This window comes from Gossypium arboreum, chromosome 5 (assembly GCF_025698485.1).
Source record: "Gossypium arboreum isolate Shixiya-1 chromosome 5, ASM2569848v2, whole genome shotgun sequence".
Classification (NCBI taxonomy): Eukaryota; Viridiplantae; Streptophyta; class Magnoliopsida; order Malvales; family Malvaceae; genus Gossypium; species Gossypium arboreum.
The window spans coordinates 7,151,846-7,177,124 of NC_069074.1; the positions used below are offsets into that span (position 1 = coordinate 7,151,846).

Consider the following 25,279-nt stretch of genomic DNA (forward strand, 5'->3'; position numbering starts at 1 on the left):
TAGATAAATCGTGACTTCAAAAGAAAGAAGTCAAACTCCAAAAACAACACTATAAATCCCAAACAAACTCCTTTAGGACTTTCAAGTAACGAAGCTTCAATGGACAATGGGACCGTTCCCTCTCGTACTGTCTGATTCTTACAGCTCTCTGCATCTCCTGGTCTCATCCCCACACTCTGCCATCGCCCTCGTGATCTCTTCCACTTTGGTTTCTTATTAATCCATGCCTAAACAACAACATCCTTAACTTCCCGAAGAAGAACACAAACCCAACCCAAAAGATTCAAACTTCCATACTATCTGCTCATCAACTCCCGCCCCTCCCATTTCACCCCATAAAATTTCTCTTCTTGCTCTTTCGTTTTCCAAACTCTACATCTCTTATAGTTATGAAGTGTTTTCATTTCACTAACGGGGAGAGGCGAGACGGGGGAGACGATGGCGGCGGCGGCGGTGCCGTTTCCAGGGTGTCGTCGAAGGTAACGTGGACGAGGTCATTTAGCGTGGCGTCAAGCAGCGTCGGCACGAGTCGTTCTGAGTTCGACTCCGAGTCGACCAGGGACTTGGCCTCTGACTACTCGGCAGTGGGTGGTTTCTACGAGTTTCTGACTCAGCGTCGAGCTAACGATCTGCGGGTGTTCTCATTCGCCGAGCTGAAATCAGCTACCCGCGGGTTCAGTAGAGCTCTTTTGATCGGTGAAGGTGGGTTTGGGTGCGTTTTCAGAGGTGTCGTTAAGGTTCCTGATGAAGCAAACGACAGTCGTGATTCAAAGCTAGATGTCGCCATCAAACAACTAAATCGTCACGGTTTCCAGGCATAGTTCCATCCCTTTCCATTTCACATATTATTATCTGGTTGAAATGTACAACTTTTTGGTGTGTTCAAATTAATTGCAAAACAAAGTGTATAATCCGTAATTATGAGATGCTTAATCTTGCTTATGAACTGCATAACAATGTAGTTGTACAAATTAAGTAGGTCGAATCATTAAAATTTGTTATTATCAGATTATGAATCATAGTTTTATTTGTTCTGCTTTGCTAGTATTCAGGGGCATAAAGAATGGATCAATGAAGTGAGATTTCTAGGTGTAGTTAAGCACCCGAATCTTGTAAAATTAGTGGGATACTGTGCAGAGGATGATGAGAGAGGGATTCAGAGACTTTTAGTCTATGAACTTATGCGCAATAAAAGCTTGGAAGATCATCTCTTATCTCGTATGCATGCACCATTGCCATTGCCATGGTTGATAAGATTGAAAATTGCTCAAGATGCTGCCCGGGGCTTGGCTTACCTGCATGAAGAAATGGATTTCCAGGTATACTGTTTTAAGGACAAGCAAATTCATTTTCATTCATATATTGTTTAATTCATTGGTTTTGACAATATGCCTGTTTTTGCTATAATTTTGCTTTTATCATATTCTTAATTTGCGTTTCCCTTCATGATTTCTGCAGCTAATATTTCGAGATTTTAAGACATCGAATATTCTACTAGACGAGGACTTCAATGCGAAGCTCTCAGACTTTGGGTTGGCTAGACAAGGACCTTTGGAAGGATTTGGCCATGTTTCTACATCAGTAAGATATTCCCTTTGTCTATAAATCCGTAATACTCTTTTTCGATGTCATGATAACGTTTTAGTTGTTTATGCCCCAGAACTAAAGTGGCAAACTATCATGCTGAGATGCCTTTTTAGGTTGGATCGATTGATTTTAATTGTTTATTTTGCTGTTTTGGACATGTTTATAAGGTTGTTGGCACGGTTGGTTATGCTGCCCCTGAGTATGTGCAAACTGGTAGGCTAACCGCTAAGAGTGATGTTTGGAGCTTCGGGGTGGTTCTATATGAGCTCATCACCGGAAGGCGAACACTAGAAAGAAATCTACCTCGAAGTGAGCAGAAACTCCTGGAATGGGTGAAACCTTATATATCCGATTCAAAGAAATTTCACCTTATCATAGACCCTCGCCTTGAAGGACAGTATTGCATAAAATCTGCTCAGAAGCTAGCATCGTTGGCAAACAAATGTCTAATGAAAAACCCCAAGTCCCGTCCTAAAATGAGCGAAGTGGTTGAGATGCTAGGCAACATCATTAGTGGGACATCGACTCAAGATGAAGGTATCTCTCAATCAATGAGTGAAAGTGACGATGTAAAGGAAGAAACCAGAGTGGAGGTCGAGGTCGAGGCCGAGTCTACCAAGCAAGGGCACAATTACCTGAAGAAGGTTCTGGATATCAGAGAAATAATGAGCTTAAGAAACAGATCAATTGGGAAGTTAGATTGGAGAAATTGGACACCTGGGCTGGTGAGGACTTGGTAAACGAGGAGCTTGCAGCTTGCAACTGAGAAAGAAATAGATAAGCCCTTTCATACTGTTGAATGAATGCATTCCCATAGTCAAATACATAGTAGCATGAATATATTGATACTGTTTTTATTCCTTTCTAACTCCATATCACTGTGTAATGAATGCATTTCCGTTTGTCAAATACGTAGCACGGATTAGTCAATCGATTACGTTTTCTTAGCAATAGACTTTTCGAGATTTTGGCATCACGGCACAACAGCTTATACAGAAATTTGAAATGGTCTAATGAAGATTCTCCAATAAATTTTCTAATAATAATAAAAGAACACCAGTCTATGGTGGCTATACACATGTTTTGACAGATGAAATCTTCGTAGGACCAGTATGTATATTACACCTATATTTTGCTCCAGCTGATGTCTAATCCAACAAATTACCTAAAACAGCTAAAAGCCTTAACTCACAAGCCAATGGAAAGCAATACTTTTTATTAAATTGAACTTTTCCCAACGACTCCTGTTTAATTTTAACACAAATTCCTGTTTAATTTTAGACCAAGTTTATATAGTCATCATCCGGAATGACCTTTCTTCTTTTCTTTTTTCTTACTTTTTTTTCATGGCCTACTTTTGAGGCCTTTGAGTAAACTTTTTTCCATTTCATAAAAGGAATCAAAAGCCAATGATTTCCAGTCAAAACATTGCATACTCTGCTATTCAAATGCTCTCTTTATCATTCTCAGAAAGCCACAATTAACACATCAGTACACCGAGAATTGACAGATTCATCCGGAAAAAAGATATATACATATATATAATTATAATTATAAATCACTAAACCTGGTTGTGGTCATACATAAGCAATCACACCCTTTTTCTAAGTTGGCTCATAATTGTTACAAACAACACTTGATCATCTCTAAAGATATACAGCATTGCACACATTCCCCTTGTTATGGGTTAGATCTTGCGATTTTGTCAGATTGGTTTTCATTACACTAGCTAAAATGACTACTGTCCAGTCACGGAGGCTGACAAAAGAAATGGATAGCTGAGCTGTGAAGATCCACCTGAATATACCTCAAAAGAAAGCAGCTTTCATGGTGCGGACTTATGCTATTATCAGGCATAAAGAGGGGAAGCAGATGGCCGAGGGTATGCAGCAGTGCTCCTTCCATTGTTAGTATCACCAGTACTTCGCCTGCGTATCCGGGGTTTGCTGCTAATGTTGTTTGGATTGCTTCCACATTCACCAGAATCCTGGAGCTGCTCCAATGCTGTTACGACCTCGTTCATTCTCGGTCTGAATTTGGCTTCAGCAGACAAGCATCGCAAAGCAAGGGTTGCGGCCTTGAAGGCAGCTTCCATTGAATACTGGCGTTCAAGACGGTTATCCAGGACACGGAATATTTTGCGTTTGTTGGCCAGGTATGGTTTGGCCCATTCCACCAGGTTGTGTTCTCCGGATGGTCGATTCTTGTCAACTGCTCTGCGCCCAGATAACATCTCCAGCAGCACAACTCCGAAACTATAGACATCACTCCTAGCAGTCAAATGACCTACGTTGGAGCAAAAATAATGAATAAGTACTAGAAGCACTGAACGTCTACCAAATCCAACAAAGACCAGTAGGCAAACTAAATAGAGCACTTCTAAGTGATATTAGTAAGTACCTGTGGCTAAATACTCAGGAGCAGCATATCCATAGGTTCCCATGACCCTGGTAGAAACATGGCTCTTATCACCTGTTGGCCCATCCTTGGCCAACCCAAAATCAGAAAGCTTTGCATTGTAGTTCTGCGGTGACATCAGAGTAAGAGGTTCTCAAAGGAGTCGATGATGGACAGTTTTTTGAGAAAATCATCAAATGAAACAATGGAAGGAGCACACAGAATGTTGGCCTAACAAGTCACGTACCGAATCAAGCAAGACATTGGAAGTCTTGAAGTCTCGATAGATCACTTTTGTTTCAGCACTGTGAAGAAAGGCTAGCCCCTTTGCTGCACCAAGAGCAACCTTCATCCGAAGGCTCCATGAAAGAGGCTGGAAATACGTACCTCCTGGTACAGATAATTAAATGTTATGATAAAAAGAAGAACCATCCAATTTCAGCAGAAAAATGGCAGAGAAAGAACTTACTTCTGAATAAATGATTCTCCAAGCTGCCACGAGGCATGAATTCATACACCAAAAGACGGTGTTCATCCTCTAAGCAATATCCAATCAATTTCACAAGATGAGGATGATAAAGCTGTCCCAGATAATTCACCTCCGCCTATAAGGATAAAAAAAAAAAAGGAGTAAATCTCTGCAGTAATGCACTTTGATTACAAAGCATCATTTTAAAACTTTTTAACCATTAGCAAGGCCAACGTGATGAAAATAAATCAATAAGCTCCCAGATAAACATCTTAAAGCAAGCAAGTGAATCTAAAATGTCCGAGGAAACTACAAAATATTAGCTGTCACCGTAACTATAACCTGAACCTTAAGCTTAAGGCTTCCTCTAATCTGAAAAAACAATGAGGTGAACGTTGACTCACCAACCACTCCCTATGACCTTGGAACCCTTCCTGGTTAAGCCTTTTCACAGCAATAACCGTCCCAGTTCCAGGCTTGGAAGCAGCTAATGAATTCTCATCGATCCAAGCCTTAAACACCGAGCCAAAACCGCCTTCTCCGAGCACACTGTCAGGACGAAAATTCCTAGTGGCCATTTTGAGATCGGCGAAACTGAAACTCTTCAAATTGGGGGACTGTAAGATCTCACCCTCACTGCGGGGAGTCAAAGGTGCTGAAAATGATGAAGCTTTGCTGCTTGTACTACTCGTATCTTTCCCATCACTGCTAACATACTTCGAACTCAGCCCTGTTCAAAGATGTAATGCAGGCATTAGTTAATCCAGACAAATCTAATTTTTGAAGTAGAATTCCCACCCTCCTGTCAAACTCATTCTTCTATTATTTCAAAGCAAACAAAAATGTTAACCAAAATAAAATAAACCAGGATAGAATTTAACTATAGCACCCTATGCTCAAAAACGGCAAATTTTAGTTTTCTAGAGAAAACTAATGAATATAGTTTCTAGGCGGATTAATCATATATTAACAACAATCCAAAATGTGGCACTCTCAGTCTCAGGGTCCCAAATCAAGCCAGACAAAGAGAAAATGTATGTTTGGTTGCCAAGAAAACTATCAGAAGAAAATTTTTTACTGGAACCGAGACTTTCTAGATTGCAGCTTAGAAGTTCAAACCATCCGACAAAACCTGACCCAGCCACCACCCAGAACCCCAAAAGAGGAAACAACATAAAACGAATGCCAAAAAAGTCGGAAAGGAAAACATCAAAGTACTTAAGTAACCCAATCTAAAGTCCAAAGCAAGTAAAAATAAGAGAATGGTGCAAGGATGTTTTAGAAACTCAAACTACCTGTGTTGCTTGGACTCTCATTAATTCTGGCACTTAAGCAAATCCCCATCAGATCAAGTCCTGGAAATAAAAACCACGCTCTTCAACTCTTCTTCTGTAGATCTCAAAACACATAAAAAATTGAATTTTTGGGTTATAAGAGACCAGAATTCAACGATGAAATGAAGCAGATCTACGTTTAATAACCAAAACTTATCCCTGCTATCAAACAAAGCACCCCAAAACGATCACTTTTCATTACAACATCAAGTTGTCATACTCTTTAAAAAAAATGAACAAGAAGATTAAAAATAAGCTAAGCCACCCAAAAAAGATGAAAAGGAACACCTTTTTCTGTGTAAACCAACCCAACCCAACCCAACACCGAAGCAGATTAAAGCAGGAAGGGTTTTCAGAGGAAGGGAATTGTCGAAGTTGGAGTGAAAGCTTGAATATTTTTCTTGGATAGTAATAATGGGAACTAGGCAAGTAGAGAGTGAACAATGAACATGATGATGGGTTGCAAGTTTTTGAGGAAGGTGCGAAGAATTGCATTAATGGCGGGCTGGTCCCTCCTTTTTAAGCGTAGACTATTATAGTAGTATATATCTATCTGTAAAGCTTGTATATAGAGTCAAGGCAGAGAAGAGAAGATAAGCCTTTCACAGCACTCCCGTCATTTGTCAGCCGTTGGATTGTTGCTATGATAGTGGCTTTAGCTTCTCTCCCAGAGCTTTCATTCACCAGATGGCTTCTTCTTCTATCCAGTAGCTTTCAACGTACTGACTGTGTGTCCTCAACCTAAACTATTCAACAAAAAAAAAAAATAAAACCCTGTTTTCTCATTTTCTTTATTAAATGGATAATATAATCGGATTGGACATTGGATGGGCAATTTTAAAATATCCTACATTCTTCAACTTGCTTCTTTTGGCTATATTGATCTTTAGATCGTCTTTTGCCCCCACTGAAAGGATTTTTTTCTTGTTCGCATCTATTTAATTACACAGGGCATAACCAACCATTAAACTGAAGTTAAGACCTGGACGGATGACTATATATATATTTTTAGAAATATAATTTTAATATAACAAGGCCATGACATCAAATGATTTATCAGCTGACATTACTGGTTCTTGAATATTTGGGTATGAATCTTTTCATATGCATATTGTAGTTTGAATTGTGTTTGCATTTTGTATTAATATTTTAAATATTGAACTAAATATATAAAATTCAAATACTCCAAAGAAAATAAAAATAAAAAAATGTAAAGGGGTATTGTTTTTGCAGCCTGTGACATAAATTAATTCCTGGAAACTCCGGATGAGCAAAATCATTGATGCATCAATCATTTCATTTTGTTGTTGTTGGGTACTATATTGATGATAACTTCATACTGCAGGCACTCACTTAACCTGAGCTTCTTCCTCACCTGCCTCGAAACTTCAGAGCTTTGGACACTTATTCTTTGAATATTCCGAATTTGCATAAAGGACGATACGTTAAATGACAAAACATCGAGTCATTGCTTCGCAACTTTGCCAATAAGAACAAGATATTCAAAACAAAGAAATAAATAAAAAGTCAGTTGCTTTGCAAGCCCCAATTGATTGCATTATTTCTTTCCTTAAACAAATCATTTCTATATTTATATTTTTGGATAATTATAAGTAAAATGGATAGAAAAATGATAACCTAAAAGAATGAGCTCTGAAAAAGCATACACAACATATGGACGGTGAGTAAACGTATAAGGCTTTTGTGGATTAACAAATCTAGGGTATTTTTTTTTTATATTTTAAAATAAACCATTTCAGTATGAGAGAAAATGTTATTATACTACCGGTCTTAAACGCTATTATTACATGAAAGATTCACCAACTTTTTTTATTAAGCTTTAAATCACGGATATAAAATATTTAATGTGTTAAAATTTTTTCCCGGGATTTCGTAAATCTCGGAAACCAAACATACCGTGACAGCTTTCTAACCAAACAGCTTTTGCTTTCTTCAAGTAATGCCCAAATGACGTGTGATCTTACTTCTGAATTTGCTTCAGCAGATGACAGCCGTTTGATTGAAAGACCTTATTTGGTCATTTTTCTTTTGACTCCTTTTTGTTACGGACCCAACAACTCTTAGCTGTGAATTGATTAGACTGTTTTGACCTTTTGATCAAATGTGGGACCCTTTCCCCAAATTCTTAGCTTCACTTCACTAGGCTCGGCTTTAAAGGGGCTCTCCACTTTCGTTACTGAGCCGTGAGCCGAATCGTTGCTTCGAGAACCTTGGTTAGTTGGTTTGAGAGTTAATTAATTTAGTGGTGTTTTTTTTTTTAATAGTGACATCTATTACAGTGTGGTTGAAATAAAATGAAACATTACTTATATCGTCTAAATTTAAATTAACAAATACCTATTTTTCATTTGTCCTTTTCCAAAAGGGTTTATACCCTAAAACCAAATAAATTAACAATCAGAACTTTATTTAAGAAACCAAAATAATTGCCTCTATATTAATAATCAGTTTTTGTTTTGAGCTCATGAAATTAAATAATGTTATTATAACTTAGGCGGTTCGATTGTGTGGATTATTATAAATAAAGATATAAATAATATTATCTGCTATTAATTAAATATTAGATCTTGGCCCAAAAATATATATTAGTTTAATAGACCAATTCAATTAGAATTGGGAAAAATCTAATTAGAATTATAAATTTAAAAATTATAATATAATTTATCAAGTATTTTCATATAATTTTATTATTTTAAATAAACTAAAACGAAAAAAAATTCATTTTAGAAATTGAAATATAATTTTAGAGTAAACAATTAATTTTCCCTCCTTGCCGTCTATTCGCCTCTAAATATTTATACGACTGGACCAAATCGGGATGGAACCAAATTTCGGAAAAATTAGTCCATTCATCGTTTTTGCCATTAAGTTTGGGTTAAAAGGGGGTCATAATTTGGCAATTACACCCAGAGCCGAAAATAATTTTTAATTGACTGTACGTAAGAGATGTACTTTGGTTTTTTCTGATCATAAATTTCCTCAAGTAATCAACCACGATAATTCATAGGGATATTTGACAACTTTCCACGGCTTTACGGAGTCAAAAGTTAACCCCATAAACGGCATACAGATAAAACTTATAGCGACACAACTATAAATAAGAGAAAAAATTATGCATTTTTATAAAAATGAATGATGCCATCACCAGATATTTTATATTTATAGCTATTGATTAAAAATTATATAAATTCAACAATAATGTATATTTCATTAACCAGATTTTTTCCTTAATAAACAAAGCCTTAACATGCATCCGTGAATGAAAATAGGCAATTCAAATGCAAAGATCAAAGATTAGAGCAATAGCAATTTGTGAAGTAAATTCAGGGAAAGTCCGAAATGAGGATCAATGCCTCAACCACCGCAAAAAAAAAAACACATAGTTAAATTTGGCTTATTACATCGGGAAATTTTCAACAGACATTAGGTTCCAAGGAAAGATCTCAACTACAAAAATTAAAGTTTCCCAGAAGGTTGTTTCTGTTTCACCTTTATTCCTGCTTTTCAACTTCTAATTCTTTTTCACCATCGCGGCCTTGATGATATCAACAAACTCGGGCTGATGGAGGAAACGTAAAGAAAAAAATTGGCAGTTAAGAATCACTGCAGCTTGCAGATGAGAATGCATTGCATAAAATGAACCACCAGAGGCACAAGGAAAGAAAGAAAATCACTAACCTTTAGGGAAGCTCCACCAACCAAAAAGCCATCAACATCGGGTTGTGCGGCCAATTCCTTGCAGTTTGCTCCATTTACGGAACCTACATAGTATTTGTATTCGATGCCAAATCAGATTTTCTGGTTTAGGGCTTGATTTAGTGACCCTTTACCCCGGAATTGAAAGTTGAAACTAAAAATGTTTGGAGAGGTCAAGCAAAGTTCTAGATTAGTTTCAAGAACAGCATTTGGAGACAGAAGAATCCAATATGAATAGTTTGATCTAATTAGTTCAGTTAGGATGGATGCATCTAGATTATCCACTTTCAGAGCAGCAGTTAACAACCACCATTGTATCATGGTTTTACATGCTACCAAGGATCACGGTAGAGGAATAAGTAAAAATACCTCCATATATAATTCTAGTTGATGCAGCAATGTCACCGCCAACATTCTCATGAAGCCATTTCCTCAACTCGCAATGAACCTGGACATACAATCGCGCATTTCTAAGTAAAACAAAGGAGGATAGGATTTCTTTAGGAACAAATTAAAAGCAATGCTTAGAGATGCAAAAACAAGCTTAGAGGCATGATATTGAAATTCATGAAGATAGGTTGCCCTAAAACAGTAACGCAATCACACATTTGTAAGTAAAATAAAAGAGGATATGATTTCTCTAGAACGAGTTAAAATGCAACGCTTAGATGGAAACACGAGCTTAGATAAATGATTTTTGACAAGGATAGATTGCAGACCTGAAACAGTTATATAATATCACTCAACATTCATGGGAGGACAAAACAAATGAAATGCAAAAGTGAAAACTCCTATCACATTATATAGGCATAAAACTCAAACTTACTTCCTGAGCCTGAGCAGGGGTTGCAACTTTCCCTGTTCCAATGGCCCAAACAGGTTCATAAGCCAAAACAACATTGTCCCAATTTGTTACTTTTCCTGCAAAAGACAGATAACAGTTAGAAAAAGATATATCAAAAAAGAAGAAAATAAAACAAATAATTACTTTGGGTCTTTATATTTTAAATGCGAGTACCAGCAATTGCTTTGGTTTGTGCAGCAACAACAGCCATGGTAGAGCCAGATTCTCGCTCTTCAAGAGTCTCCCCAATGCAGGCAATAACCTTCAAGCCTTGAGAAAGTGCATACGCTACTTTGTCTCCAACAAACTGCAGAAACAAGCATTCGGATAAACAAATGGACATGAAGTAATAACAAAGGCAAAGACTTGATTCATTCAAGAAACAACAAAAAAAAGCCCTGAATTTCGTCGACAATAACAACAACCTAACCATATTATTTTTACCTCATTGGACTCATTCAAGAGAGCCCTTCTTTCAGAGTGACCGATGATAACCCATGGAATGCTCAGATTAACAAGCATCTCAGCACTGTTCAAAGAGAACAACATGATGTTAACAGCCAAATACACAACCGATAGCAGATCAAAATCATGAGCTGTAAAAAAAAGAGCAAATGATAAAACGATACCTAATTTCTCCGGTAAAAGCACCACCTTTGCGAACCCAACAGTTCTGAGCAGCAACATGGAAATCAGACCGCAACAGACTTTTCACAAAGGTAAGGAAAACAAATGGAGGGCTCACAACAACCTCTGTCACAACATAAATTTGAATTTGGTAAATCTTTCAACTTAATTTAAAGTATGACGTGTAATGAAGCAAATTTTGGACTAAATAAAAGAAACTAACCCACAACATCCTCAGAAGGAACTTCAGCTTCATTCAATGTTGTAATGATCTTTTTAACCTCCTCAGTTGTCCCATTCTGCAACCAGATCAAATCTCGAAATCATTAAATTTTCTTTAGTAAATTGTTATTTACTTGTAAATATGCAGTGACCACAACTGTTTACTAAATCAGATCTTAAAACTTAAGAGCTGTTCGAGACTACAGATCAGCTTAGTTTTTCAAAATGAAATAAGATCTAATAAACGTTTTCAGAAATCGAAAATTAATCAATAAAGAAATAGATCACTAAATGAAGAACACAGCACGAGATCAAAAACATAGATCAATTGATTTTGGATAAAAATAACAGATGAAAAACATACGCATTTCCAGTTGCCACCGACAAAGAATTTCCGAGCCATGAAATTTTTGTTTTTTGACTTTTCTTCTCCGATGAAAACGAGAACTAAGAGAATCAATAAATAAAACACTGCAAAAAGCTCACTGTGTAATAAGAGTGGACGAGAGTAACTGTGGGCTGTCGCCCAAGGTAATTATAATGGTAAAGCTTTCTTGTAATTACTATAATGCCATTTTCATTTCCCCAAATGTGGTAAATTTAAATCCCTAGTTTTACGAATCACTTGACCTAAAAGCTCTTAACTTTTGCTTAAATCACCTGTCTCAGGAGTCAGGACATCCTTTTATTATTAATCTACCATTTGACTGAAATAATGAATGTCTTCCGTGACAGAGTCAGGATTTTCTTTTAGCTACAATTAAATTATATATTTTTATATCATAAAAATAAATTTTTATAATTTTAATAATCTATATTTTTATAATTTTTAAATTATTAAATTAAATTTTGCCAAAGTACAATCTTAACATTATTAATATAAATTTTTATAAATTATAAAAAATTTAAATGAATTTTTTTTTATTTTAAGAGAGTCGGAGCCTTGCCAACCCTCTTAGGCTCCGTCACTAAACATGAACTCAACTTAGATCAATTTTAACATTTAAAATATTGAATTTTATTATTTTGCTAGCAAAAAAAAAATTTACGATTGTCTTTAATTAAAATAATCAATTAAGTCTTTGTTAAGCGATTTTCGTTATTGGTCACGTTAACAATTAAAATAAATTAATGGATCAATCAAATGGTGACACGTGGTAGTTATTGCTTTAATCTAATATTTTCCCAATAAAATGATTAAAAATCAGAAAAATTATAGAATAATCAGAAAATCCGAAAAATGATAAAAATATTAAAAATATAATATTTTCTAATAAATTATAAAATTAATAAACATATTTAAAATTTTATAAAATCATATTAAAATTCTATAAAATGAAAAATATTAAAAATGTTAAAAATGTTAAAAATATTAAATATTGCTATAAACTTATAAAGATTATAAAAAGAATCATAAAAAAATTCATTTGGACTGGATTGGTTGATAGACCAATTAGATTGAAATCAACAAGGGGATCAATTCAGAGAAAGTCATTAGATCAGTTGACTTAAGAATAAGATGATTGAACAATTTTTTGTTCATTTTTTTATTTTAATATTTTATTTTATTGAACTGGACAATCCAGTCCAACTAGCTTTGATCGGTTTGGCCGTTAGCCTAAATCTGAAATCCTTGATCAGAATATTTCATTTTGGCATATGTTAATAGTTGAATGATTAAATTTTAGTTTAATAAAATTTATTAAAAATTAAAAAAAAAAATTAGTTCAACTGCTTAGTTGCCAGGTCAACCGGTCTAATGGCTTTTTCTTCGAATCGATACCCTTGTCGATTTTGATCTAACCAGTCCATCCAACTGATCCGGTTTAGTTCTAGCTTTTATGATAATTTTTATAAATTTTATTTTTTTATGATTTTTAAAAAAAATTTATACATTTTATAATATTTTGATATATTTTATTAATTTTATAAAAATATAATTTTTATAATTTATTAATTTTATAACTTTTATAATATTTATAAGTTTATATCGATTTTAATAATTCTTTTATACTTTTATATTTTATATTTTTAAATTATTTTATGGATAAAATATTAGATTAAACCAAAAATTGTTAATGTCATCTTCTAATTAGTCAATTAATTGATTTTAACAGTTAACTTAATCAATGATAGAAACTATTAATAAAGGAGCTTAATTGGGTACAAATTTAATACAATGATTTAATTAAATTCTTTTAATTTTTTAAGGGCTTTTCTGACATGTAAGGAAAAAAAAAACCTTCGAAGTTATAAAAACTAAACTTTGGCTCACAGTATTGGTTTTGGCAGCGATCAAGTAGTTTTCCTCTGTCCGATTTCTAAAACCATTGGCCATTGCTGAAATTAAAGTAGATGCCCATATTTACTTGTAATGAGAAACCCAATAAGAAAAAGTTCGGCATTGTCATTATCTAAAAATTGACACAAAAACCAATCTTTTGTAGTTTTGAAACAACAAAACTACTTAGAAAAAGAACGTGTATGTCTAGCTACAAGTTACATATAAACAATAAATTACACGAGTGTATAACAAAATTACGACCTAGAACAAGAACAGTCCCAATTCCTGTCGAACCAAAGATAAGACATGAGCGAATTAGAGCTGAAACAAAAAAACAATTGGAGTTGAACAAAAAAGGCCTACTGCTGGTCAGTAAGAAACCATCTGATTAATCAGATGCCAAACGTATTCAATACATAGTTTGACCGCTTTTGCTGGCTATTAGGGATGCAAATGCAGCAGCCCAATCTTGTTTAGTAGGTCCAGAAACTTGGTCATCCCCAAGGAAGGGAGTCCACGAGTCTTCAGAGGCATTTGTCAACAACCAATCAACTTTCTGCGGCACGTTAATGAAATCAAAGTTCAAAGGCTTCAGCTTTTTATCAGGCTTCTTCTGTTTGTTGCCCCCAGAGTACCCTGTACCCTGCAAAACACAATTCAAGCATTCACCAAAAGCCGGAAGTTATGAATTAAGAAGTAAAGAATTGGGAAAATATTCAGCATTGTCAAGTAATAAGGCTTTTTAACGAGGTCTTACAACTTCTTCACTTCCAGGAGCCTCTGCTCCTTTCTTCCTTTTAGAAGGGGGGATTCCAGTTTCTAGATAGTAAAGCACTTCTTTCTTCGATCTGAATTTCCGGCCAGATGATGGATCAAAATAATACTGCAGAAGAAATGTTATCATGTATGTTACATTATCATTGCACTGCCAAATATCTCCACATACGAATGCAACAATAGAATGCTAATTACATTCTATTATGTCCTACATGAATGAAAAACCTAATACAGATGCGACAAATAAACTAATCTCAACCCGAAAAAAACACCACTAATGAAATGAAAATTTCTCATTTCAATGGTTTTCTACAATCCTCTAAAACATATATGTAAAATACTAGTCTATCAACAGGGTTAGGAGATCCAAAACATTGAGTATCTATCACCTTCAAATGTGTAAGACCAACTTGTGAATGGTGATTAAACATGTACTAGATAATAATGGACGCAAAAGTAATGGAAAGGAGTCAAACCCCTCCCAACAATGCAACATTCCCCAACTTGAATCCATTTTAATGAGCTAACCTCTATTCTTACATTCATTCACCAGATTTTTGCAATGCATCGTGTTTCGACAAAATCTCTTATATGCGTTTATTAGCCTTTCGGGCTAGCTTTTAGTCCTTGGCCACTTAAAATAAGATCAAAAGATCAATAACCACAAGAATTATTGTAATTTCTGATACCAAGCAAATGAATATAAGCTGGAAATTCATCACCATTTACAACTAATCCATCATTTAGTAGAATAGAAGCAATGAACAATAAAGTTGAGTGTTTTTTTTTCTTAAGTCAAATATGGGAAACCTAAGAACACACAAGAATTTTCACTAGTCTCTATGTATGTATGGATTTGACGGCTAAGATTATTTAAGCAGCAAAATATGTATATAATTCAATTTCAATCCACCAAATGAGAAAGACATAAATGATATATAGGTAAACTGTTATCAAATAATCATCGAAACACAAACGGGCAATTCAATAAAATTCTAATTGATACGCTAAGGTCAAACTTGACAGAAAAAGAAATCATGTTAGAGCTGAGATTTAACCCTATCAACAGTTCCAGCAGTTGCACCGGAGCTCCGAACCCTATCTTCGATCGACCATCCAGCTGGTAACCAAGTCTCCGGAGCTACCAACACGCGCCGCTTACCCTTAGGCTCCGCCGATGACGACGAGATATCCGGCCCTTGTGCCGGCGTCTCGGACTGAGCGCCATTTGGAATCGAACCATTTGAAGGTTCTGACAGCTCAGCCGATTGATTTTGGTCGTTGGCGTCGATGAAGGCTCCGGGTTTCAGGAGCGGATCGGAAGGTAAATCGGTTGTGGAGGATTGAACCGGGTTTGACATTGAGAAAGGCAAGAACTGAGGTGAAAGTACTTCCCAACGTTTCAGAGAAAACAGGGAAGTAAAACAATATGAGACACGCGATGGATTTCGATATAGGATATGACGCCGTTAGACCATTCCCGTTAATCTTGATTACGTGTCAGTAATTTTGCATACCTGTAGTCATGTTGCCATAAAGTTAATAAAACCGTGCCAAAATGTTGGGAAATTTAGTAGCAGCGTTTTTCTTTTAGTTTTTCAATTTGCCAAAAACCGAAAAATGTTAATACTTACAACTTTGAGGTCTACTAGTATTAGATATATTTATAGTTGAAGTAAGAGAGTAAAAAGAGTTCATATTGACATTCCAGTTTTAATATTTATAATGTTCTATTTAAGTTTTTTATATTAAAATTATGAGAAAGAAAATTAAAATTTCAAAACAATATCTAAAATGCATATAGAAAATCAAAATATGAAACACAAAATTATGTACAAGTCTGACCAATTCAAAGAACCGTATAGCCTACAACTATGAAATCTTGTTTATCAGAACATGCACATGGATTCCATGAGGAAGCCACCTTTTACGAATGATCTAGAATTTCTTTTTTAAAGGAAAAAAAAAAGGAAGCAGTCTATTTGGCCTAAATTATTTGTCTAAATAACAAACAACTTCATCTAAAAGCTCATGAAAAACCAAATCTTCTAGCTCAAGTGCCAAAAATTCTGAATGGGCTTGAAGGTTCATCCAAGCGGGTTTGTCCAAATCTCGAGCAATAATATCATCCAATGACTGGTCATGTTCAGCCTGGGATGCCAAGTTTTTGCTGACTTTGGTCCACACTTGTTGAAAAACATTGTTTCCCTTGAGCACTAAACTAATGCGAGAGTTGAAAGAGAAGGGGTTGGGGAAATATTCAGGTGACATTTCATTGATCTCAAGTAGTGCCTCATTAACTAGATCAAAAACCAGTTGGTGATCACAGTTGCTTCCGACTTCATAAAGGGTGGATCCCATTTCAGGGTGCAACAGTCTCTCCAATTCGTTGAACACTGAAGGGTTCAATGGTTGGTCCAGTGAGAACCATGTTTGGAGCCCCTTGTTTTGTGAGAAACCTGAGAGCTCAAGAATGTCTTTGACGTAATTGTAGCAAGGATCAGCCTCTGTATCTTGTTCAAAGAATAGGATCCGACGGCTGTTTCCCATGGTTTTATAATCAACACTTTCCTGCCGTATTTTGCGCCTTTCTTTTGTAAAAAACTCCGCTTCACCTAAACCTGATAAAAGTTTAAAAGAATTTAGCTTAGCAGCCATTTCTCCAACAGTGCATCAAGAACAGATAAAGAAAAGTTCATTAATCATTCAACTATATTTGAGAAATACCCATATTTCCTGTTTGTTCAAGTTAATATTGTAGATATATTTACCTCCTGTTTGCTCAACTGCATCTTCATTGAATTCACAAGATTTAGCAATTTCTTCACCATTTTTATCCACTGATAAACCGGTTGAATCGCAGTTATCTGATCCTTCCCTCATTCCTTCCTGTAATTCAGTCTCTATAACAGCTTCTACTAGTTCAAATTTATCAATATCTTCAGGGGAATTAATTGATTTTTGTTCATTATGTGGATCGGTTTTCTTGTCTGCCTCATGATCTTGGATATTATTGATTGGGAGCTCTGAAGAAACCTCATATAGAAGAGAGCAAAAGGATTCAAGTTCAGATAGAGAGGAAATCCTTCTGAAAAACTTGGGAGCATTCCCTATTGATGGAATTCTATCTTCATGGCTCAATTTTAAGCTCCTTGAGTGATGCAATTTGGTTTCTTTACTTATACTTTGCTGAAACAATTGAGTGTATCTATCTAATGACTCATTTATAGACTTTGTTCTTGCTATCCTTTTGAGCCTATCATTGTTGACATCATGATCAGCAGCATTGTTCTCAATACAACTACCGATGACTGCCTTTTCCGAGCTTTTCGACATGTCTCTCTCATTTGTGGACAATGTATCTCTAGAAGAAACCTGAAGGGTGAGATCATCCACCTTTGCACGGTTATTAGTCTTTCTCCTTTCCTTGAGAGCCTGCTTTATTCTCTGCTTAATATCCTTGAGACGATTCATAACTAAATGGTTCCACCTTTGGGAATCAGATCCTTGGGATGATGAAGAGCTTGCTTCTTCCTTTACGTTTTTCTGAGACTGATCACCGGGTCTCATTATGGCCCTTGACTTGGATAACTGAGTACCCGCGACAGGTTTTTCGCCCTTCTGGAAGGACCAAACTTCCTTCTTCTTATGCTCAAGTGTACTAGACCTAAGATATCCGGCATGAGGTGAACCGGGGATTGGAAATGAGCCTGATTTTGTTAACTTGACTGCCTTGCGAGTTTGCTTTCCAGGAAAATGCTGTGAAATACCAACATCAGGATCCTGAAGAATATCTAGGAATAGATTGTTGTTTACCTTAAATATCTCCAAAACATCCACACCCTCAACCTGATTATATGAAACTTGTTTGCTAAGCTTCTTTGACTTTGGCTTCTGATTTACTAAGGTTCGAGTTCCAATTTTATCATGCTTCTCAGAATTCTGTATATGTTCAAAGTCTTTGTCTGCATCAGGATTTTTACTCTTTGATGAGCTCTTACCAGAGGTTTCACCTCGCTTGCGGACAAGAATAATCGGGTTCATCCAACCAAGACCAAAACTTGAAGGTTCCAAATGATGGGTAGAGTCAGCTTGCTGCAACTGTGATCCTGTTGAATGCCCCACAATCCATTGTTTATCATGGTTCTCTTCCTTTGACCTTTCTTTACTAGTTAAACCCTTTGTTGGGGCTTTACTAGACCTTTTGTTGGTTGATCCTGTTTTTCTTGTTTGCTGTTGAACCTGTTAAATTAAGGCAGTCAAATGATATTTTATTGATGATCATATCCGACAGGATAATTGAAAAAGTAGGAATTTTGTGTCAACTTACTTGGATTTGTTCAGCCTCTCCATCTAATAATCTTTGGGATTCAACAGGTTCACGTTCCATGGAAATAGTTTGTGGATTTGCACAGCCTGCAATTAAGTTGAAAAAACTCCTTAAGCATGAAGAAATCCCAATGAATCATACAAACCAAGCATTTTTGTAGATTTATAGATCAAAATTTTCTGCCTGAGGGTGTTGAAGGATACTACGCTTTGGCTGCCAGGGACTATATAAATTGGACAAACTAGCACTAAATTCTCCAACTTTTTAAAGATGAAACTATAAAATACTGATGACAAAGATGAAGGGATGAGACAAGATGAGATTTTCTTACATCTGGCTTGTCTTCCTCTGTTGAGCTTTCTTTGTGGAAGGATCTTTTTCGCATTGTACCAATGATGGTAATCAAGAACATTAAATATGCCCCCCATGCAACCTGGATGATCGTTCTCAAATTCAACTTCATCAGACTGTTCATCAAATTTCCTCCCCATGTTGAAACCTTGAATTTATCCTCTGGAGTAATTCTTGATTTCAACTAAGCCCACCCTCCTGTAAAATCTGACATGTCAGAGAAAAAAAAACAGAACTTGGGAATTTCCATATACCAAATACCAGGATTTGCCAACATCTTTCCAAAACTTAAATTCTTTTTAAGTGAGATTGTTCTGAAGGATGACAAACAATGACCTGTATTAATCAGAAGAGATTACTCGTATTCATATTTGAGGAGTTCTATGACAAATTGGGTTTCTTTTAACATGGTTTTTTTTTTTTTTTGGTCCTGGGCTGGGGGTGAAAACATCAACAACATCATCAATTATTGCTTGTGAACTTCAAGAAACCATGTAAATACCTTCTGATGGCCATTTCAAAAATAAAAAAAGTAAATATAACAGAAAGAAGCCCTTTTGCTAAATTTCTAGAGGAGAAGGTCAACAATCAACACCATTAAAGAAGTTCAAGGTGAGCTTGAAAACTGAATGGAAGAAACTTCATATTTAATAATTTATACCTTTTTCAGTAATGAAAAAAAAAAACAGCCGCCTTTAATGAATTTTTCGAAACATAAATAGAATTAATTATGCATCATAACAGCAACAGACAGAGTAAGAGATGAAGTAACCGAGGAACAAATTATTAAAACCTTAAAAAGCTTACCTGAATACAGAAGAACTCTTTATGCTCGAGAGAGCTCAAAGCTCTGAAGCCCAGCAAGAACGTGAAAGAGAAAACAAAGGAAAGAAAAGACCCAAACAAATAATCAAAAATTGTATCCTACATAAAGAGATATGGAAGCAGAAGACAGGGTTTCCTTAATCTCCACAAAAAAATATGTATAAAGTAAAAAACGAGGAAAAGAAGAAGATATTAAAGGTCGTTAGTCATAGTTCAAATTGTAAGACAAAGAAGGCAAGGAAATAGTGTTAGACGCCAAAGTTGGTTAAATGAAGGCTTATTTTACCCGCCAGCACTGGTCCACTCTTATGGTTTTAGTAATGACATGTCCAAATACAAATGGCAAAAAAAAAGCTACGTCTATGAAGTAAGCAATGGGTTAACATCAGCTGACCAAATCATATTAATGAATATTAATAAGGACCATAGATAAGATGCTGAATTCCCGCTTTCTGCAGATTACCCATCCAAAAGAAAATTAGTATATTTCACCAACTACTAAAGGAAGAAGCTTAGAGATTGTAGGTTAGGCTGTTGTGATGAAAGTTGTGTAGGATGCCGGTTTTAATGCAGCATTTGTAACTTATAAAGTTCCGCCTACAAGTCGGATGAACTATTAATAAGAGTAAATGTCACTCCTCCTCAAAAGCGAATGCCTACGCGACCTGCTAGCCATATGCGAACCTCCTACATTACTTATAATACAGGGTTTTAGGTGAAGAATTAAAACCATAGAACAAGTATAATCTCATTCTCAATCAACCCTTTCTTTGCCCTCAAATGCTTTAATCAGTTTTTCTTTTTAATGGTAGTATAAGGTTATGAGATGGGAAGTTACAAGACATTTGAAAATTGTTTTTGTCGATATTCCATGAATTTATCTTTGAAGATACTGGGAAAAAAATAAGATGTTGTTATCATTATATGACTTGTTCAAAGCATTTTGATATGCATTAAAATAGAGAATTATGATACACATTAGATAATGAAGATTACTGTAAAAGGAACTTATTTGTACGGTCAATCAGGAAAGAATAGTTCAACCAATTGAAGGAGAAACTGAGATGCAAATAGATCATGTTTTAGCATTGCTTAAAGAAGAGAAGAAAGTTTGATGAAAAGTCAATTCTTTTGGTTTTAAAATACAAATATGGTGATTAAAGAAGAGCTTGTCAAAGAAATGCACCGTGGAATTGTCAACTTTAGAACGTCGAGAATAACATGACTGAAAATCAAAGGTTTGAAATTGTTTGTGTATATAAACCTGAAAAATCTGGGAGTGGTACCGATGTGGACCAATTGCTAAAGCTTGAATTTGTTCTAAAGTTGACGTTGTCTGTTTAGTCCAAGTTTTGAGTAGGTTTGAAAGCCTAGACTGATTCAACCTAGAGAGTGTTCCATGGGGTTTCTGGAAGTTAGTCAATATTTCAAGAACCTGGGACTCAATTGACTTTAAACAACCTATCAAAGGTCAAATGGTGTATCAGTTCTCACTTAACCAGATTTTTTATTTTTTATTTTTACATTCCATGCTGTTACTTTTTGTTCTTTTTTTTTTTTTTTTGCAAAGAAAAAAACATCAGGCGACGATTTCATTCTTAATGCTAATAATTTTTAAAAAAAAAATTTGTTTTAGATTTTTTTAATATTGTAATTTAAATGTTTTTCATCTTAACATTGAATTTTAATTGATCAATGAACATCTTATTTTAAGTATGTTTTTCAAATATGAAATTGAATAAAGTTTTCATTATTATATTACGAATCATACATGTAGCTTACAAAATAATAATAAAATAAGCTGGGCAGCCTTTTTTGGCATTGACCCACAAGAGACGCCTTAATTGACAAAACATTTATCACCTGATCCAATATATATAATAGGCCTCGTAAGCCTGTATTAGAAACGTAAAGCCCAAATACATTCCATTTCTTCGTTTTTCTTTTTCATTTTCTGTTGTTTGTTTGTGATGAATAGATTTCATTTCTAAGAATTTCTAGAAAGCCGACCTCTCTCAATCTATCCTAATTTCCAAGTTTTCATGTTCAACCTTTTGCACACGACAAACATAGTTAAATACATAATATTGTAAATATATACAATTTTAAAAATTATAATCACGTTAACCATGTATTTTTAATATAAATTACTTATAATTTCTTTTCAATGGACCGAGCTTTATTCCTCACTGCTGGATTTGGATGTTGACCTGGTTATTGGAGGCATTTAGCTAGGGACTAAGGACTCTTGTGGTGCAATTGGGATGATTATAACCTATTGGCAACTATACTAATCACAAGATAAAAATATTAATTTGAATATAATTTGTTTTAAGAAGTTTCATATTTTTTTGGATAATTTGTTTTATGGGAACTTTTCAATTATTTAATAACATTTTAATAATTTTTCATGTCATTGATATATAATTTTGTATTCTTTTTTTTTTTTTTAATTTTAACCCTAAGCCTTGAATGTTGAATCTCAAACGCTATGGTTTAGGATTTGAGATTCCGGATTAAATGTTAGGTGTTTGGGATTCAGGGTAAAAAATTACCAATTTTATGCACCAATGATATGAAAAAAATGTTAAAATGTCATTAAATAATTAGTAAGAGACCATGAATAATATGGTTGGAAAGGTCCATAAAATGATTTCTCTATCTTTTGATATATTTTATATAATATTTATACTACTAGAGCAATTAATTAAAGTTTAGCATCACTTCATTTGATGCTATCAACTCCTTTATGAAATTAACAAAATTTAAAATTGATTGTAATACATTTTTCAAATAAGGTTAAACGTGTCTTTTCTATATTGCAATTATCTTGATAGTAACAATTTTTGTTAAGCATTACAAGCATCAAACTAAATTACTAACTCGATTCAAACTACACCATTAGCCATTAGGTAAGTTTTCGTTTCGGTAACTTAATTAAAAAGTTATAATTTCGTCATTAAAAGTTTTTAAATTTTGTTTACACTTTTAAATTTGTATAATAACAATTTTAGTCCACACATTTTATATTTTCATTTATTTTGATCTTGATTTTATATGAAAATTTTTAAAAAAGTCCAAATTTTTAAAAGGAATTTCAATCTTTAATCATTGTATATATAGTCAGGGCCAATTTGATAAAAAAATTATAAAATTAATAACTAAAATTATTATTATATCAATTATAAAGGTGTTACTTAATATTTAGGTGAAAAAAAGTAATTTCTAAAATTTTAATGATTGAATTGTAATTCTTTTAGTAAAATGACCACAATAAAATTTACCTATAATTTAGTGACTAATAATATAACTTACCCTTAAAAACTACAACTTTTTTCTTATATCTAGTACCATAAAAAATGCTATATCAAGTCCAAAAAGTTTGCTATATAATTTATTCTTAAAACCTACCAACTGAGATAATTTTTCCTTTCTCTCTAATAGTAAATAACTACTATTAAAAATACCCATTTACTTGGAAAAACCAAAAGTTAATTTTAATGTATTTTTCTTTCAAAACAATAATATTTTTCAATGATTTGAAAATGATTAATTTTCTTACTCATATTACTATCCTTTTACAAGCTCACTGAATTTATCCAATAAGACTAAATTAAAAAAATCCAAAAACTTTAATTACAAAATAAACTATATGTTTATAAAATTACATGATATTAGAAAAATAAATAAATAAATTACATTCATCATTAACTCACTCCTATCTTACTCATCCAAAACCTATACGAAGCTGCTTTAGGTTTTACAACTATTTACTGCGTACAGGATTAGTAAGAATAATTTGATAAAATAAGAAGAGGTGGGGTGGATGAAGCAATTGGGTTATGGTGGCATAAGTTTTACTCCACTTTCTAATATTTAATTATCATGACTTTGAATTCTTTGGGCGTGCCATATTATTATGCTAATGGAAGTGGAAATCAAGCTTTTCCCATTCTATATTACTATTTCAATAATTTTATCTTGCCAATAATTAATATATAAAACTTTTTAAAATATCATAACATTAATAAAAAATTAAATATAAATTATGATGTAAAAAATGACGTGAATGGCGAATAGAACTACTTCGATCAATAAATTGTATATTATGTAATCATCTTTGAATTTTTTTTCGAATAAAAAATTAATTTAATTTAACTATTTTTATTGATAAGAAATTGGAATAATTTGTTTACGGGTAAGGAAGAGGAAAAGGAAAAGCACGATTAAAAAAAAAAAAAGTCAAAGGAGAGACGCGGATTGTACTCGGGGAAACCTGGCGAGGAGCGTTGACAAATGGTGTAAATTGGTGGTCAATAATGAGGTGCCAGATGTCACCCAACAGTTGCTTCTATCAATCCTCTTGTGCTTCATCCAACGGTAATGGTGGCACGCTATTCAATGCCTATTTAAGGAGTGTTTTTTCCTGTGGGTGGCAGTCGCATTTTGACTTTTTGAACACTGCTACGATTTATTGAGCTCTTTCAACTTTTTCACACCCATCACCAACCTCTTCTTGTCGCGTGCGCTAACACTTTTTATCTCAATTTATTATTTCTATCAATTAATCTCAAATTTCTTGAAACTAAATTATGTAAAGTTACAATCAATTAGTTATTCTACCTGCATTGTGTTGATAAACATTTTAAACTTTAGAATAATTTTATTTAATAATATAATAAATGTAATAAAATTTTAAAAGAAAACATAAACACTCTTAAATTTTATTGCAAAATATAAATTTGATTTAGTTATTTATTGACAAAATTGGTTTATTTTTAACTATCAATAAATCCTTTTAATATAAATTATATATATTAATAAAACATATAACATGCAACTAGACAATATCCAAATTCACAGGTAAAAATAAATTTAAGATATCACTTTCAAAAATTTCATATTCCTAAATTTAATATAAAAATTCACTTCATTTTACTTGAATTAGTAAAGTTAATACAGAAATCAATATTTTGATTTAAATTTTATTATTCTTGTTGTGTGTATATAACTTTATAAAATTATTAAAATATAAAATCTTTAAGATAATATTTATTGCTTTGTAAAATAAATATATTTTTTATTATTTAGTGAAAAGAAAACCAACTTAAGATAAGTTAATTATATAGAGGGTCTCTGAGCAAGACCAACACTTGTTTTGACAATAGACGATATTGCTAACACCTCCCTTGGAAACTCTTCAAACACTGTCAAGTTTTGACTTGTATCAAATGCCAATTTAATCATACAATCTGTAAATTCATTCAACTCCCTAGGAATATATTGTATGAGCCCATTGTCCAAGCTTCGCTAAAAGTTGATGGATTCTTCTAATAAGGTTTGAACTTAATTTATACTTAATTGATGGATGACTCACTTCTCTCTCACTCTCCCCTTTGGTTACTAATTGCCTAAATAAAAATAATAGAAATCATTTTGCTGAAAATATCCATTGAATAGGCTTTAATACAATATAACTTTCAATAAAGGGATCATATATTAAAGAAAAAGAAAA

At 33.9% G+C, this 25,279-nt stretch overlaps 5 protein-coding genes across 6 annotated transcripts; 1 reads left to right on the top strand and 4 right to left on the bottom strand.

The window, feature by feature from the left end:
- On the top strand, positions 1 to 2,496 carry LOC108450617 (serine/threonine-protein kinase PCRK1-like). Its single transcript, XM_017748324.2, has 4 exons — positions 1 to 815; positions 1,053 to 1,319; positions 1,459 to 1,581; positions 1,755 to 2,496. Exons 1-4 carry the CDS (start codon positions 390 to 392, stop codon positions 2,325 to 2,327), a joined length of 1,389 nt encoding a protein of 462 aa, XP_017603813.1. The 5' UTR covers positions 1 to 389; the 3' UTR covers positions 2,328 to 2,496.
- Positions 2,497 to 3,000: 504 nt separating this feature from the next.
- On the bottom strand, positions 3,001 to 7,293 carry LOC108453411 (probable serine/threonine-protein kinase PBL9). Of its 2 annotated transcripts, none has more exons than XM_053027932.1 (7): positions 6,076 to 7,293; positions 5,749 to 5,808; positions 4,858 to 5,183; positions 4,454 to 4,589; positions 4,232 to 4,374; positions 3,988 to 4,111; positions 3,001 to 3,873 (listed from the first exon to the last, which is right to left on the bottom strand). In XM_053027932.1, the coding sequence occupies exons 2-7, from the start codon at positions 5,795 to 5,797 to the stop codon at positions 3,437 to 3,439; spliced, it is 1,215 nt and encodes a 404-aa protein (XP_052883892.1). In that variant the 5' UTR covers positions 5,798 to 5,808; positions 6,076 to 7,293; the 3' UTR covers positions 3,001 to 3,436. The 2 variants fall into 2 exon arrangements, with proteins under 2 accessions (XP_052883892.1, XP_017606985.1); XM_017751496.2 differs by having other exon boundaries at positions 5,749 to 5,842; positions 6,076 to 6,916.
- Positions 7,294 to 9,102: 1,809 nt separating this feature from the next.
- Positions 9,103 to 11,854, bottom strand: LOC108449994 (triosephosphate isomerase, cytosolic-like). The gene is made up of 9 exons (XM_017747404.2): positions 11,562 to 11,854; positions 11,199 to 11,274; positions 10,978 to 11,101; positions 10,793 to 10,877; positions 10,523 to 10,655; positions 10,331 to 10,425; positions 9,874 to 9,952; positions 9,487 to 9,569; positions 9,103 to 9,367 (listed from the first exon to the last, which is right to left on the bottom strand). The coding sequence occupies exons 1-9, from the start codon at positions 11,598 to 11,600 to the stop codon at positions 9,320 to 9,322; spliced, it is 762 nt and encodes a 253-aa protein (XP_017602893.1). The 5' UTR covers positions 11,601 to 11,854; the 3' UTR covers positions 9,103 to 9,319.
- A 1,782-nt stretch (positions 11,855 to 13,636) lies between these two features.
- Positions 13,637 to 15,720, bottom strand: LOC108450679 (methyl-CpG-binding domain-containing protein 5-like). The gene is made up of 3 exons (XM_017748407.2): positions 15,317 to 15,720; positions 14,239 to 14,364; positions 13,637 to 14,124 (listed from the first exon to the last, which is right to left on the bottom strand). The coding sequence occupies exons 1-3, from the start codon at positions 15,617 to 15,619 to the stop codon at positions 13,891 to 13,893; spliced, it is 663 nt and encodes a 220-aa protein (XP_017603896.1). The 5' UTR covers positions 15,620 to 15,720; the 3' UTR covers positions 13,637 to 13,890.
- A 313-nt stretch (positions 15,721 to 16,033) lies between these two features.
- LOC108452089 (protein TRM32) lies at positions 16,034 to 20,567 on the bottom strand. The gene is made up of 5 exons (XM_017749829.2): positions 19,747 to 20,567; positions 18,920 to 19,137; positions 18,589 to 18,674; positions 17,030 to 18,500; positions 16,034 to 16,879 (listed from the first exon to the last, which is right to left on the bottom strand). Exons 2-5 carry the CDS (start codon positions 19,077 to 19,079, stop codon positions 16,251 to 16,253), a joined length of 2,346 nt encoding a protein of 781 aa, XP_017605318.1. The 5' UTR covers positions 19,080 to 19,137; positions 19,747 to 20,567; the 3' UTR covers positions 16,034 to 16,250.
- Between the last annotated feature and the right edge of the window lie 4,712 nt (positions 20,568 to 25,279).